We start from the raw sequence: 14,562 nt of genomic DNA on the forward strand, positions 1-14,562 counted from the left end.
AACTATTTGACAGGGTCCCTTTAAAAATTGAACTGGACAAAGCATTTAGAACAATCTGTACTGGCAAGGAACAGAGAAGATGACCTAATAGGTCTTTTCCATCTCTAATTTCAGTGATTCGAGGGTTTTTTACTCCTGCAGTAATACTTGTGAGTTCAAGAATTTCTCAAAACTATTATTAGTTACCAAGGAAACACAAAATGTTTGCAGGATAAATAAGCAAACGGACTGGACCTAAATAGCAGGCTTTTCTTGCTTCCCATTTAATATTCTTATGGTAGCATCACATTATCAAATCCTCATTTTCTCTAAGTCATTCTGCTCACCTACTGGCACACCCATTAGAATACCATAGCCAATTCACAGCATCCTGTGTAAATCAACACTAGGAGGTCTCTGGTCAACAGAAGATTCCTATTCAATTTGGGCTTTCTTGCTTCACCTGGTGAAGAACAACTCCATGGCAATGTTTGGTAGACGGCAGGCAGTGGTTGCATTTGTGATCACCATTTCCAGGGAAAATATGAAAATACATGCTTTTAAATGACCCATGGTGTTAAGAAAAGTCACCCAAATGATTAAAATATATATGATAAAGGTTAAAAAAAAAAAAAAGTAAGCTACACAATATGCAAACACATACTGACCACAGTATGAAAACAATGTTTTATAAAACTGCTTAGAAAAAGACTAAAAGCAAATACAGTGTAATATGGTAACAGTAGCAGTATTCATGTGGTAGGAATATATGTAAAATTTGTTTTCTACTTTTCTACATTTTCCAAATTATGATGGGCACCTATTACTTTTAGGTGAAAAAAAAGAACTATTTTTAAATTAATCTTTAGAGACACAAAATGTTAATAAAAGGACCCCCATTTCCTAATATCACCACTGACGCTGTTGCTATAATCAGCTTGAGTTAGCTCTCAAAGATATTGGTCCCTGCTCTAAAATCAAAGCCAGCAGAAGTATGAGTAGGAATAGTTGAGGACCTCTGGAAACTTCAATGACTATGGAGGCCTGGGAATGGAGATTTGGGCTGCAGGTCAGAGCAAAAGGGTCTACATATAAATCCAAATTCACTGTAGCCCTCTAGCTACCCATTAAACACTTTCAGTGCACAGTCTAAGTGCTCCACCTCCTGAGGATGTGGTACATTTTGTGTGGGCATCCGTGTAGCACTTGGAGAACTGAAAAAAGAGTGAAAAGAAGAGATTGGTTAGAAAAATAATTGTCACTGGCAGGGAGAGAAGGTGCTTTCACCTTCAGACTTCCCCTGTGACTCCATGTTCTTCTCCTTTTGCTCCAGTGCCATGTGGCATTCAATTCCTTCAAACTTCCTGCCAAGTAGCAGCAGAGGAAGGACCAGCATCCATCTCCAGCTTGCCTAACCAAAGCTCAGAGGCACAGCTGCTCTGCAAGAAGTTGCCAGTGTGGTGTTAGAATATACCTTGGGGCAGAATACATTAGTGTCAATGGCTCACACTCTGGTCAATCCAACTGTACCCTAATGCAATGAAGGACTACGGAACACTGCCTCTCCTCATGCTATCCTGGATGTCACCACTCTGTTCAGCTTCTCCTGCAGGACCATGCCCACAATAAGAATTGTTGTTTTTCTTTGGACATTATAGTGTCACCCAAATACTTTTTTGTAGAAACAAAGGAGCAGGTGAGTCAGACATTCAAAGTTAGCATTTCCATCCCAAAGTTTGAAACAGAGTTTCAAGGGAACAGAGTCCACCATCCATTAAAGGATGAGAGAACCAGCAGTGAAAGTTATGGGCAACTACAAGAAAGTTTCAGCTATTATGAATATTTCAGCTCTGGCACTTGATTGGTTGACTGAAAGCCTTCAACAAACATAAGTATGAAAGAAAATGACAGCAGTCACTTCACAAAGAAGAACTGGCTTGGCAGGCCTAGTAGCATGTTTAAAGGTATTTTAAAACAGTTAAACACCGATGTCATTGTCACCGAGGCCAGTAATGACTGCCACTACTAACAGCACTTCTGTGATTATAGTAATACCTTCCGGTATTAGCTTGAATTATGGGAAATCACCAGTATTTATGTGTTTCTGGCATATAACAAAAGCAATTTCGCTTGGTTCAGTCTGGTAGATATCGTAGATATTCCTTTGTACTGCTTCCAAATAATAACTGAAAGCTATTGCTAGTATAGATCATAAATTCAGATTACTAACTATAGAAACAACTTTAAATTTGTAGGTATGCTAGAATTTCCTGATTATAAAAGGAAGATAGCCATACAGCAATTAGACAGTACTAGACTAGGAAGTAAATTGTTCTTAGCCAAGACAGGCACAATGGTCATAATTATATTAATCTGTTTCACGATAAGTATATCAGAAACCAAGAGAACAAAATTGTCTTAAAGAGAGTCGTGATAGGGAGAGAAAAGGAAATAAGTCTACTTATCTACTCATGTGGCTAATGGAGCATAATACTAACAGTTGGCTGGAGTTTGCGACAAACAACCTAGTATGCTTTTGTGTCAAATAAAAGTCCCCCTTTCTCAAGATCTTTCACCTTCATCTGTGGAATATTGTTACAATATGCTAACCGTATTAGCACACATTGGTTAGCAGATAGCTGCCACCCTGCAGAATACTGAGCCAACATACAAAGGCACTATGTTTCCATGAATGACATCTCCTAGGGTTATTCAGTGTACAACCAGAACAGCCACTCAGGGAGCCTCCGGTCTTTTCTACTTTAACACTCAAGTCTGGGAAATAAATATATATACGCCTCAATTAAACGAAAATACTCCTTCACCAACAGCACCTCATGAAGATTCTGAGAAACTCATTAAGATATTAGTTGTATGACCCTGGTTAAGATTCCTTCCACATGTGTTTCTTCAGCTGCAAACTATGGATAATACCACCTCAGATATGTGTTTGAAGATTACATGATGGAATGCATTCTGTAGACTGCTAAGCACAGTTTCTGCCATGACCTAAAAGTTCAATAAGTAAGGATTATTATTGGTTCCTGAAGAGAAGGTCAAATGCAATGACCCCAGTTGGAAAGTCAGGGTCAGAGACCAGTGTCTCAGATAAGACACACAAGAATTAGGAGCCCCAATCTTCTTTTTTCTTTCCTCAAGAAGAACCCTAGACAGGTCTTTATTCACATAACTTTTTTTATTTCTCAATTACCCTAGTGAGAGAAAAGGAAGAAATATTACTCATATATTTCTGAGGGTTAGTGGGAAGTACAAAGCATGAAAATAAATGCAAAGCATGAGTATAAAAATGTGAGGAAGTAATAAAAGGCAGTGTCAAATATTAGGAAATTTTTTTTGCCCATCAGATGAAAAGGAGGCAAAACAAGCTACAAAAATGCTCGCTTTGGGGTAAAGACACTTTACGCTTTTTGGTTTGGGGTTGAGTTTCAGATGATTATGCCTCATACAACTTTCATAAGTCACGGGATCTCATTCATAATAAAAAATCTAGTATAAAAGTCTCAAAAAAGATGTCTAATAAGTACAAGGCAAGCACAGGAGCCTAAAAATATTACAATGCATTTCACAAGCACAGGGTAGAATAGTAAAACAAACCAACATTTAAAATGTTAATATCAAACTGTAAATCAAATATTAAATTTTAAGTTCAGATGGAGGGTATGGTTATTCACTTTTCCCAAAACAGTACACATAAAAAACAGGGGCTAATTTAATTTAGGGTTCTCAGTAAGTACCTAGAGTGATCTCGAAGAACTGTCAAAATGAGCTCACAGTTTAGCAAAGATGACACATGTTTATTTTTATGACCTGCCTCTTTATTTCACTCCATTTTCACTAACTATACACTCTCTTTACAGCCAGCCTTTCTCCACCCCACACCAAGCAAAAGAAGTAAGCATACTATTTTCATTATTCTTGTCTGACAGAACATGGAAACAATAATTCTATAGACATATGCGCATCATAATGGGAAGCAATCCTATTTTAATGTAATTTAATAAGGGGTTTTAAATAAGATCCAAGTTATTAAAACTACTCAGTGGCATACTGAAGCTTGCAAATGAGGCCGTGAAATCCCTAATTCATTTAGCAGATTCACATAGCTGGTCTAGGACTTTAAAGATTACTTCTCTTATTGACATGCAAGATAATTAGGAGGCTATTTATCATTTGCCAGAAATAGGATTTACACAAGTAAATATGTCTCATACTAGAGTTGACTGGCTTAATTCAATCATACTTGGACAATTTCTTTTTTCTTCTCATGGCTTTATTTTTTATTTTTGTTTTGCTTCGTTTGTTGGTAGAAGAGAACAAATGGATTAAAGTTATCCCTAACTTATACTTTATAGTTTGTCTGGAAAGTACAACACAAAGCATTACATTTCCTTTAAAAATATTTTTCCTATCAAATAACTGATTAACTGCTTTCGTTAAAACGCAGGCATAGAGAAATGGGGAACCAAGAGGTTCTTTCAGGAAAAGCACTAAAAAAATAAGAATTCATCTGGCCTTCCCATCATCACTTGAAGAATTGTTTAGTAGTTACATCATCAGGAAATAAAATACTATCCTCTGAGGACCCCTACTCTTTACAAAGAGGAAAGAGTTTTGAAGTCTAAATCACCCCCGATGTCTCCAAAAAACAGTTCCTCTCTCCCCCACCTTCCCCACCAAAATACAAATGTAACGTATTTACAAAACTTTAATAACAGGATGCGCATTAAGAAACCAAACCAATAACCCAAGCTTTAGGGACCCGGTGGGAGAAAAGTTACAGGCGGATAAACCACGATCCCCAGTGACTTAGTTAGCCCGACAGAAGGGCGTTGGCGGGGAGCCGGACACAGATCTTGGGTTCACACGGTCCCAGCGTCCGCTGGAGTCCGAGCGCTTTGCCGCGCCGCGGCCGAGGGTCTGGCTGTCACCGGCGCCCCCGCCGCCCGCGCCGCACACGCGGAGCGCCTTATAAGGCAGCGCAGTGACGTAACATCCATAGGCCGGGCGCGCTCGGCGTCCCGCTTGCATTGTTCGGGCGACTCCCGGAACGCGCACAGCCCGCACCCGGCTACAGCCTAGCCCCGGAGCAGGCAGCCCAGGTAAGCAGCGAGAGCCGCTCTGCTCCACCACGGGGCATTACTGTCTGAGAGCCAGACTAGGATGTTAGGTTGCTTTTAAAGTTATCTCAGTGTCACGAACTGCAGACAGGTTTCGCAAAGCGCGTCCAATGAACCACAGGTTTAAAACCTTTTCCAACTCACAGAAAACTTTAAAAGTTTTCTCCGGCGAGAAAGCAGATTTGGGATTTAATTTTAAACTGAGAGGTGGAGTTATACTGTTTTACATACGCTTTCCAAGTGATCTAAATCTTTGGGGAAAGGGAGGGGGTAATATGTTGTAATATAACAGCTCTATCTCCTGACCTTATCTCTTCTTGGGACTTAAACCCGCTTATATCTCTCTAAAGAGCACAGTGCAAAACAGTGCCACATGGTAGTGTATTTGTTAGTGCGTCTTCTTGTAAATCTTAATAAACAGTGTTAAGAATACATCTTGGAATTATGATGAATCTAGCCTACAAAGTAAGACAGTTTTTTAAACTTAAAAAATTATAAACACTCTTCTGTCTTGAAAGTATATGTCAATTTGTTCAAGGAAGTAACTCTCACAGTTTTGAGTTCCTTTTACTTCAATTCTAGGCACTGGATAAATGACAAAACACACTAAAAATTTAAAGATAAAGCGTATCCCCTCTAGAGTAGTGTTTTGGATGATGGTATATTATGTAAAACACTTATTTTAAAGGAAAAGCCTGTAGAGGAATTTTGTTCATCAGTAGTATTTTGACCAATTATTAGGTAACAACTAAACTCTGAACAGGCTATACTATAAATTAACGCAAGCTGTAATAATTGAAGACTTGGCAGATGCTGAAAAAAAACACGATATTTTACTTTATATTGCAAAGTAAGATCCAGCAGAGGAATTAAAAATGAAAGATGCTACTTCAAGTTTATTCCATTGCCTAGGAGATGAAGTATTTATCACTCAAACTTTATCTCATCTGAACATGTACTGTAAAAACAAAAGTTAAGAACTGTGGGACAGAATTATTTCCCTTTTTAAATAACCTCTATGCTTTATAAATATATACAGCACAAACCCATAATTCATAGGCTGTCATTTAGCTTGAGTCACTCTAGCAGACTGAAAAATGCTTAATATTGTTGGCATCTGAATTACCAGATAAGATACCTCAGTTTGGATGCAGAGTAAAAGTTTACTGAAGAGCCAAGTACCATATGACTAGAGGTGTGTGTTATAAATAAAAATTTTATTAATATTTAAGTATTAGTATGAAGGAAAAGTCAGAGTCTAGAAAATTTATTTATCACTTGAAATGTAGTATTTTTTTATTATGCTCAAAATTAGCGATATATCTATTTTTTCTCGTAATGTGGTCAAGGTTTTTTGTTTTTTGGTCAAGTACATGACATTGGTGTCTACCATTTTTGCTTCATAAGAGTTTTAGTTTGTTGGTTGGTTTTTCCAATTTTGTTGGAGCAATGCAAGACTTTGGTTTTAGTATTCTAAAAAAAAAAAAAAAATTATATGTAATTTGGCCTGAAGATAGACTATATAAACTGCAGGGTAGTACTGAGAAGTAGGATTTCCCCAAAACTATTATTTGAAACCTAGGGAAGCAGACCAAAATGGGAAGAGAGAGGGGCCAACACCCAGGTCACTATGAAGAAATACAGAATATGCAATAGAAAATCTGTTTATTTGATATGGGCCATAATTGGAAACTGAAAAATTCCTGCCTTGGGAAAAAGGTTATTCTGCTTTTCTGAATCTAACAGAAGGAGGAAAACAGAACCTATCAACTATTGCTTCAGCTATTCTCAGAGTACCATCTATCCCGTAAACTGCAGCTCAACTGTTAAAAATCATAACCTCTATCATGCTTTAACAGCTGTGTTTCCCAGTGTCTGCATTTTCTGAAAGCAGGCAAACGTCAATTATTTTATTTTATTTTTAAATGATATATTTCAATATTTCACACCCTTTTTCATTTCTTAACTTTAAAGCATGATTCAAAAAACAACCACCCATTAAGACCCTTTTTTATTAAAACTGAAAGTTAAACAAGCTTTATCATGAATACATTATTTCACAGTGGACTATCTGGGTGTGCCAATCTATATGATGGAGAAAATGTTTTTAATTGAACAAATGTGAATTTTTTTACTTCCAAATAAAGTACATGTAATTTTATTTTTATATCAAATAAAGATTTTCTATTGCATATTCTGTATTTCTTCATAGTGACCTGGGTGTTGGGCCCCTCTCTCTTCCCATTATGGTCTGCTTCCCTAGGTTTCAATTAAAGAAATTAAACTTATTTCATCTGTTGCTCACATAGATTTTTTAGAGATAATGACTGGCTAACACATTCTACCTTAGTTTAAATGATTTTTAGGGTTTATTTAAGTTTATTTGACTATGAATTAACCTTCAATTCAAGGTGATTATTTAATTTCTGTAAATTATGTTTGAGTAAGAATTTAAAAGATGAAGAAACAATGCATATGCAATCAGCATCATAAGCCTTCAAAGAAAGGTTCCTATGTCTGCTTCTGCCATCATCACAGTATTTGAGACACCAACCCAATCACTTATCTGTTTTCCTTTTCTTGTGCTTAATGTGTGCTACACAGACTTCTGGAAACTCCTTTGGCTGGTCAGTTTCTGCTCTGAAGGAAGGTGAGAGGTATTCTTGTCTTAAATCATTTTGTTAAGTGTATAGATTCCTAGCGAGTCATCACCAGTACTGTTCAAAGCCCTCCTACACCCCTTTTTCTTAAAAACAGAATTGAGATACTCTCTTCCTGACCTTCATCTGAACAAATGTTGCCTCCAACTGGGAAAGCTGGGCAAACAAAGGTGGGAAGGCTTGCCAAGGAAAGTTCCTTGGTTCTTTTTCAGATATGGGAGGAGTACTCCCTCTTCCAGGCTTGGTCTCTTAGATTCTTTAGCAGGTTAAGATGGGACAGCAGTAATTTTAATTCTGAGCCCAAGAAGCAAGAATCACACATTAACAGGGTTCTTAATCCAGTCTGAACATCCTGTCATTCCTATGCTTTATTGATTCCAAAGTAAGACTAATAGATAGATAGAGAGATGGATGGATAGATATTAAATGACAAGCTTGGGGAATCATATATTCTGTGTGTGTACATAGGAGGGAGTGTAGGGAGGTATGCAGATAAGTAGGTAGGAAAGTATCATTAGAATAGGTAGGGGTGTAGACAAACATATACCCAACTCTTTGTTTCTTCTGAAGATAACTACTGATTCTAGCTTAAATGGCAGTTAGTATCAGCAAAAGAGAGCATATTTTACATCAGAATAGCAAAAACTCATGAATTTGAGAAGTACCTTGAAAAGTTCTTCTATAAGGACAATGGAATGCTCTGGATCCCAAAAGAGTGTATGCATGCACACACATATACACATACTTGGCAGGGTATGTCCACAGAGCTTTAGAGGTGGAAGAGGCCGTGGAGGTTATCTAATTCAAATGCCTTATTTTACAGAAGAAACCAATGTTCAAAGCATGACTTGCCCCAAAGATTCAGAGCTATTTAGAGGCAGAGCCAGGGCCCCCTGCACTTTTGGGCTATAGCCCATCTTTGGTTTCTCCTTAAATTAATGGTAGGAAGAGAGGAGAATAAAAGTCTCAGAAGAACCTAGGCCCTGTAAGTGGTTATTTGATTTAAAATAGAAACAAAAACCCAAGCCATTCAAAAAAGAAAGTGGAAAGGCTCAAAGTTCTCTTTAATAAGTACAAGCAGTAAGAAGGGAAAAGAAAAGGAAGGTGAAGATCCTTTGTTCAACTAGGATACAAGAATAGAAGGAGGATGATGGAGGAAGGGATGCAAAGTAAACAAATAATAAATGAACTTAAAGTAGCAGAGCTCACTTTTCACTGGAAAGCTGAGAGGTACCCCAGAAAGAGTGTGTGGTTAAAGACACTTAGTTTTGAGCCACTACCTTGACAGATGATCTCTTTTCAGCATCTTCCAAATAAACATTTTGCACTCTCGGAACTCCCAAGCTAGCAAGCATGTTCTTCCCTTTCCAAATTCAAAGTTACTCACTGCTTTCAGAAGAACCTCCCTCCCCTCAAAACCACAGAGGCAGTCACCTATAAAAGCTGTAAGCTTTAGATATACTTAACCAGCTTTATTTTCCTTCACACCAAACATTGTTATCTGACATTGTCTGTCTCCTGGATTATAAACTCCTTGAGGTCAGCACTTGGTCAGTTTTGCAACCAGTTTATCTGCAACACCCAGAAAAGTACCTGGCTATAGTTAGGAGGTGTCACTGGGACAGGAAGGGTGTTATAAACATACAAATGCATGGCAATCTAGAAACTTTTTATTTGGTAAGAAAAGAGTATTTCCAGAAATAGTAGGCTAGGGAGGGCTTCTAGATTTTGTTCAGGATCCCCAAACTTGAAGTTACTACATAGAACTGACTTGCAGACATAAAAACCAGAAAACAACTTAGGCTCAGATGATGGTGAAATTTGCTTTGTATGTGTGGTATGTGCTGTGTAGGCAGACTAAATCAGATGCTTCTCTGCTCTCTGCCCACTTCTAACTACCTCATTTTTATTCCCTCCTCAAAATAATGAGTATGAAGGTGGTGAAAGAGTACCAGGTGAATCACCCTGGGGCATGTAACAGTCTCTAAACAAAATAGAGGTGAGCAGCTGCAGTGATTTTTGTCCTTAATGAAGGGTAGATTCCTCTATATTTCTCAACCACTGTGCCTCAGCTGAGGGCCTGGAAGATGCAGTCACAGGGCCCAAATAGCTAGTCCTTGCAGTAATTAGAAACTCACAGATTGCCTTTTCCCAAGCACACACTTTGATTCCAAGGTTTTCGTCACATAGCCCAGTGCATCTGCCAGGTTTTACAGAAAAGGAGTAATTTTTCTATGGTTTCAAAGTTAGGTAACTCCAAGCCAATTTATGAAGACAGCCTGAGGCTTTAACTCTGCTCTTCAGCAGCAAACATTTACTGAACATCTGCCAGCCACTGGGTTAAGCACAAAGCAGGATGATAGGCCCTGCAACTAAGTTCTCCACATACCACACCATGTCACTGACCAAGCTGCACCTACTAGCACCAACTGGTACCGGGTTAATGACAAGGACTAAGATCACCTGTAGCTCTTACACAACAGCTGTCATCATGGTCATGTATCGGCTTTTTTTTTTAACTTTTAAAAATTTTTGTAGATTTTTATCAAGGCAACACATACAACATAAAATACCCCATTTAAACCACTTTCAATTACATAGTTCCTTGGCACATTAACTTTTTTTATTATATAGTATAACATATATACAAAGCAAAGAAATAAAAAAGCAATAGTTTTCAAAGCACTCTTCAACAGGTAGTTACAGAACAGATCCCAGAGTTTGTCATGGGCTACCATACGATCCTCTCATATTTTTCCTTCTAGCTGCTCCAGAATATAGAAGGCTAGAGGGCTTAAATATTTTTTTAGCATCACAATTGACTTTTTTCCCATCTTTTTTGTGAAAAATAAGATATATACAAAAAAGCTATAAATTTCAAAGCACAGCACAACAATTAGCTGTAGAACATATTTCAGGGTTTGACATGGGTTACAGTTCCACAATTTTAGGTTTTTACTTCTAGCTGCTCTAAAAAACTGGAGACTAAAAGAGGTATCAGTTTAATGATTCAGCATTCATATTCATTTGTTAAATCCTATCTTCTCTTTATAACTCCACCATCAACTTTGATCTTTCCATCCCTCTCTTTAGGGGTGTTTGGGCTATGGCCATTCTAAATTTTTCATATTGAAAGGGTCTGTCACTAATCTGGGGTAGGGAGAAGGAACTATCTGATGTTCTGGAGAAGCCTGCTTTTTTAAAAATATTCATTCTTTATGGACTGATAAGGCAACATAGGTAAGAGAGGTCTAATGTATGAAAAAATTAAGTAAAGATAAGTAATGTGAGAGTGTTTTAAAATATATAACAATACAGTCAATCTTCATGCTTGCTAATAATCTTGAATTGACATGGACAACTAATCTTGTCTCAATGGTGAGATTAAAAATTAGAAATAATAATCAGTAAATCTGAGTGCTTCTCATTTTAGCTCTGCTATCCATTCATTGGTTGTGCCTTCTTGGCTTCCACAAACCTGTAAAAGGGGAACAGTGTCATCTACTAAGTATCTCTCCATACTGGGTAAAGATTAAACAGTGGATAATAAGCCCCTAGGGAATACTGATCAAGAAGAACAGAGACTATATTAAAAACAAAACAAAACAAACAAAAATAAACACTACACAATTCAGCACAGAGAAAAAATTAACATAACTGTGGCACTTGAGCCTGTGAGAGCTCCAAATCATTGTACCAAGAGCAGCCTCCAAGATGAGATCATCCCTCCAAGATGGGCCTCTCTAAAAGAAGCAAATCTGTCAGATACATCATGTCTCATGGCCCATCGGTCCCAGAACAAAAGATTAAAGGTGAGCTAAATTATTCACTCTCAAAACAAAAACAAATCTCTGAGCAGAGATCATAAGAGGAATGTAAAGCATTCATCACAACTGGACCGACAAAGACTTATGAATCTGCCACTACTGCATTTGAAGAAAAGGAAGGAGATGCTTGGCCTGGGAGCCTGGGGAGAGCATGAGAAATTCCTTGACTTCTTGCTGAAGATTGGAGGGACATGCAGTGAGATGCTGTGGAAGTCCCTTAGCTTAAATTTGTTAGTCTATTAATTGGGAAGGGCAGAAGAGATATTTCATCCTGTGGAGCTCTGTGAAGATAAATCCTTTCCTGCTGAAAGGAAGACCACTTAAGTTTTAAAAATAGTATCAATCCATTTACTCTCAAGATAGTTAAACACTCATATTATTAAAATAAAATACCACTGTTTGATTTGCATATTCTCCTTGAAGCTTTCATACAACTAGCTCTATGGGCTGACTGAGACCTTTCAGATAAGGGTGAGAACTTTGTCAAGTGATTTGAGGTTCCACTTATCTCCACAAAGAGTATGCCCCTCCTCCCCCCAAATTCTTTTTTTTTTTTTTTTTGTTCTCAAAATATCAAGTAGAAAGTTCTTACCCAAATTCTTTTTATAGTTACATAAAATGTGTTAGGTAACAAAAATGCAAAGAATCATAGGCAAAATTAAGATTCTCTGGACAAATTTCCCCCATGTGGACTTCATCCTAATGGGTCTCCAAGTGAATGCTTCACTTTGCTGAATGGTTCTTCCTCCTTAGAAGGAAGAAGAGGATCAAAACAATTGGTAGTTCTTGTCATTCTTCTGCTTGATTAACAAGAGTAAATTCTGAGAACTTTAGGTATCAGTCAGCCTAAAATGGGGTTATACTCCTCGAAGAAATGGTTCTCACCTCTTAAATAAGGCAAGAGGTCATTGAGAATATACACAGTTCAGTTCTGGAACTAGATAGAGGTGATGACTGCACAACATGGTGAATGTATCAAATTGTATACTTTTAAATGGGGAATTTTATGTTATGTGAATTTCACCTCAATGAATTTTTTAAAGTGTCCAATTAAAAAAAAAGAATATACAGAATTCATACCCATGTGGGGAATAGAGAGGATCAGATCCTTCAGGGAGTTTACAACTGGGTTCAAGAGCAAAAACGAAGATACTATGACTATGTGATTGTGGAAACCTTGTACCTAATGCTCCTTTTGTCCAGGGTTTGGACAGATGAGTAAAAAAGAAAAAAATAATAGGGGAGATAGAGGATAAAAATTGGGTAGATTGAAATACTGTGGTCAGTGAGAGGGAGGGATAAAGGGTATGGGATGTATGAGTTATTTTTCTTTTTATTTCTTTTTCTGGAATGATGCAGATATTCTATAGATGATCATGGTGAAGAATGCACAGCAATATGATGATATTGTGAGCCACAGATTGTACAATATGGTTTGACTTGTACATGTGTGATATTTCTCAATAAAAATATTTTAAAAAACATATACTAAAAAAAATTAGAGAGTTATACAAAACAACAGAGAATTTGTCATAAACTGCAAGGACCCTTGAGACTCAGAAAAAGGAAAATCAGACAGGGCTAGACAAGTTAAAGAACATTCATGGAAAAGATAGAAACTGAAATATAAATGGGGGCTGTAAAACAGAGCATTCCAAAAGGATGGCAGATTTATTCCTTGGATGTCTATATGAAAAAGTAACAGGTAAAAAGATAAAGACGTCTGAAGCCAGGATCAGAATACCCAGTCTCTGATTTTTAAATGTTTTATGTAGCCATCAGAACTCTAGACTTCCACAGAAAGGAAGGAAGGCATCTTCAGGATTTCAGTCTTCAATTAAAAGATTAAATGGGATGATAAAGAAGTTGCCACATAAAAAAAGAAGTTGGCACAGGGCCACACTCATAGTAGACACAGTAAATGGTATGTGTAACTCTTCTAATTATGCATTCTGACCAAAAAGATGGTGCTCTCTCATCATCTGGTGCTACAGGATTCTGTCAAGTTGAGGTAGGGGAAATTTACCTCAGGGCCAGGGAAAAGTTGCTTTGTAAGCCATAGCCCTAAAGAGTTCTTGTTCTCTTACACCCAACCATAAAGAAAAGGATTAAGCTTGCTGGAGAAAATGCTATATCTCTAGTGCCTAACTTTATCCACTCTGAAAAGAGAGGTTATCCTTTATCCTGATTTTCCTCCTAGAAGGGAATCCCTCCTGTCAGAGACCCACATGAGCTTTCTTAAAGATATCTTTGTCACCTAAAGTAAGAAACAATTTCCCGAGCAGTTAAAGGACCAAAGAGCAGGTGTTAAAAGCTTGAACTACTACAAATACTTGACATGTAAAGAAACAAAAATAAATCTGAACCCCATGAAATTCCACTTAAGATCTTCCATATATGAGCCAGTGAAGCTTGGAGAATCATAAAATCTCTTCTGATGGAATGAAACATATTTTTGACATGTGAGTTTGTTCAGAGTGTTATACAGGAAATAAGGGAGGGAGGAAGAGAGTCTACTTTAATGGTTGGTGTAAGTTTTATTTTGTGGAAACATTTGAGATATTCAAAGATGTGTAAACTTCGCAGAGAAAACTGTATTGCTTCCCCCTTGTTACCTGTCCATTCCCCAGACAGGCAGATGAGGCAAGGTGATAGAGTCAGTTGCAGATTTTGGTCTCTTCTGAAAATGACTTTTTAGCTGCTTAAGAATTGGGGTTTTAATTTTTTCTTTGTTTTTAGCTATGAATGGGTGAACTTTAAAAGTGCTTTAAAAAATGCCTTGTTCAAAAACACATTTTTCAACTACTGAAAACCTGAAAGAGTTTGCCCATGTAATGTCAGGACAAAAATGGATAGGTATTCAGAACACACACACATGAAGTATATCATATAGCCTTTTCTTTTAACTTTGACATAAACAGAACATTTATCACAGAAGTAAAAGTAACTAAGTGGGTA

The 14,562-nt window shown here is 37.4% G+C and overlaps 2 protein-coding genes across 13 annotated transcripts in view; one reads left to right on the forward strand and one right to left on the reverse strand.

The window, feature by feature from the left end:
- The window catches only part of CMSS1 (cms1 ribosomal small subunit homolog), a 458,243-nt gene that overhangs the window by 383,684 nt on the left and 59,997 nt on the right, over window positions 1-14,562 (reverse strand). The gene's annotated exons all lie outside the window — the stretch shown is intronic.
- The window catches only part of FILIP1L (filamin A interacting protein 1 like), a 361,112-nt gene that overhangs the window by 296,013 nt on the left and 50,537 nt on the right, over window positions 1-14,562 (forward strand). Inside the window, exons 1-2 of one of the 5 annotated variants that reach the window (XR_013158562.1) lie at window positions 4,895-5,099; window positions 7,722-7,767. The exons of 1 other annotated variant lie outside the window; for it this stretch is intronic. Coding sequence is in view for 1 of the 4 variants with exons in the window: in XM_077118603.1 (XP_076974718.1) it covers window positions 7,631-7,767 (137 nt within the window). In the remaining 3 variants the exon portion in view is untranslated. Of the gene's footprint in view, window positions 1-4,894; window positions 5,100-7,375; window positions 7,768-14,562 lie in introns of those variants that run through there. 3 more of the 5 variants (XM_077118607.1, XM_077118606.1, XM_077118603.1) reach the window with 3 other exon arrangements.

The sequence above is a fragment of the Tamandua tetradactyla genome, chromosome 10, assembly GCF_023851605.1.
Source record: "Tamandua tetradactyla isolate mTamTet1 chromosome 10, mTamTet1.pri, whole genome shotgun sequence".
In the NCBI taxonomy this organism is placed as follows: domain Eukaryota; kingdom Metazoa; phylum Chordata; class Mammalia; order Pilosa; family Myrmecophagidae; genus Tamandua; species Tamandua tetradactyla.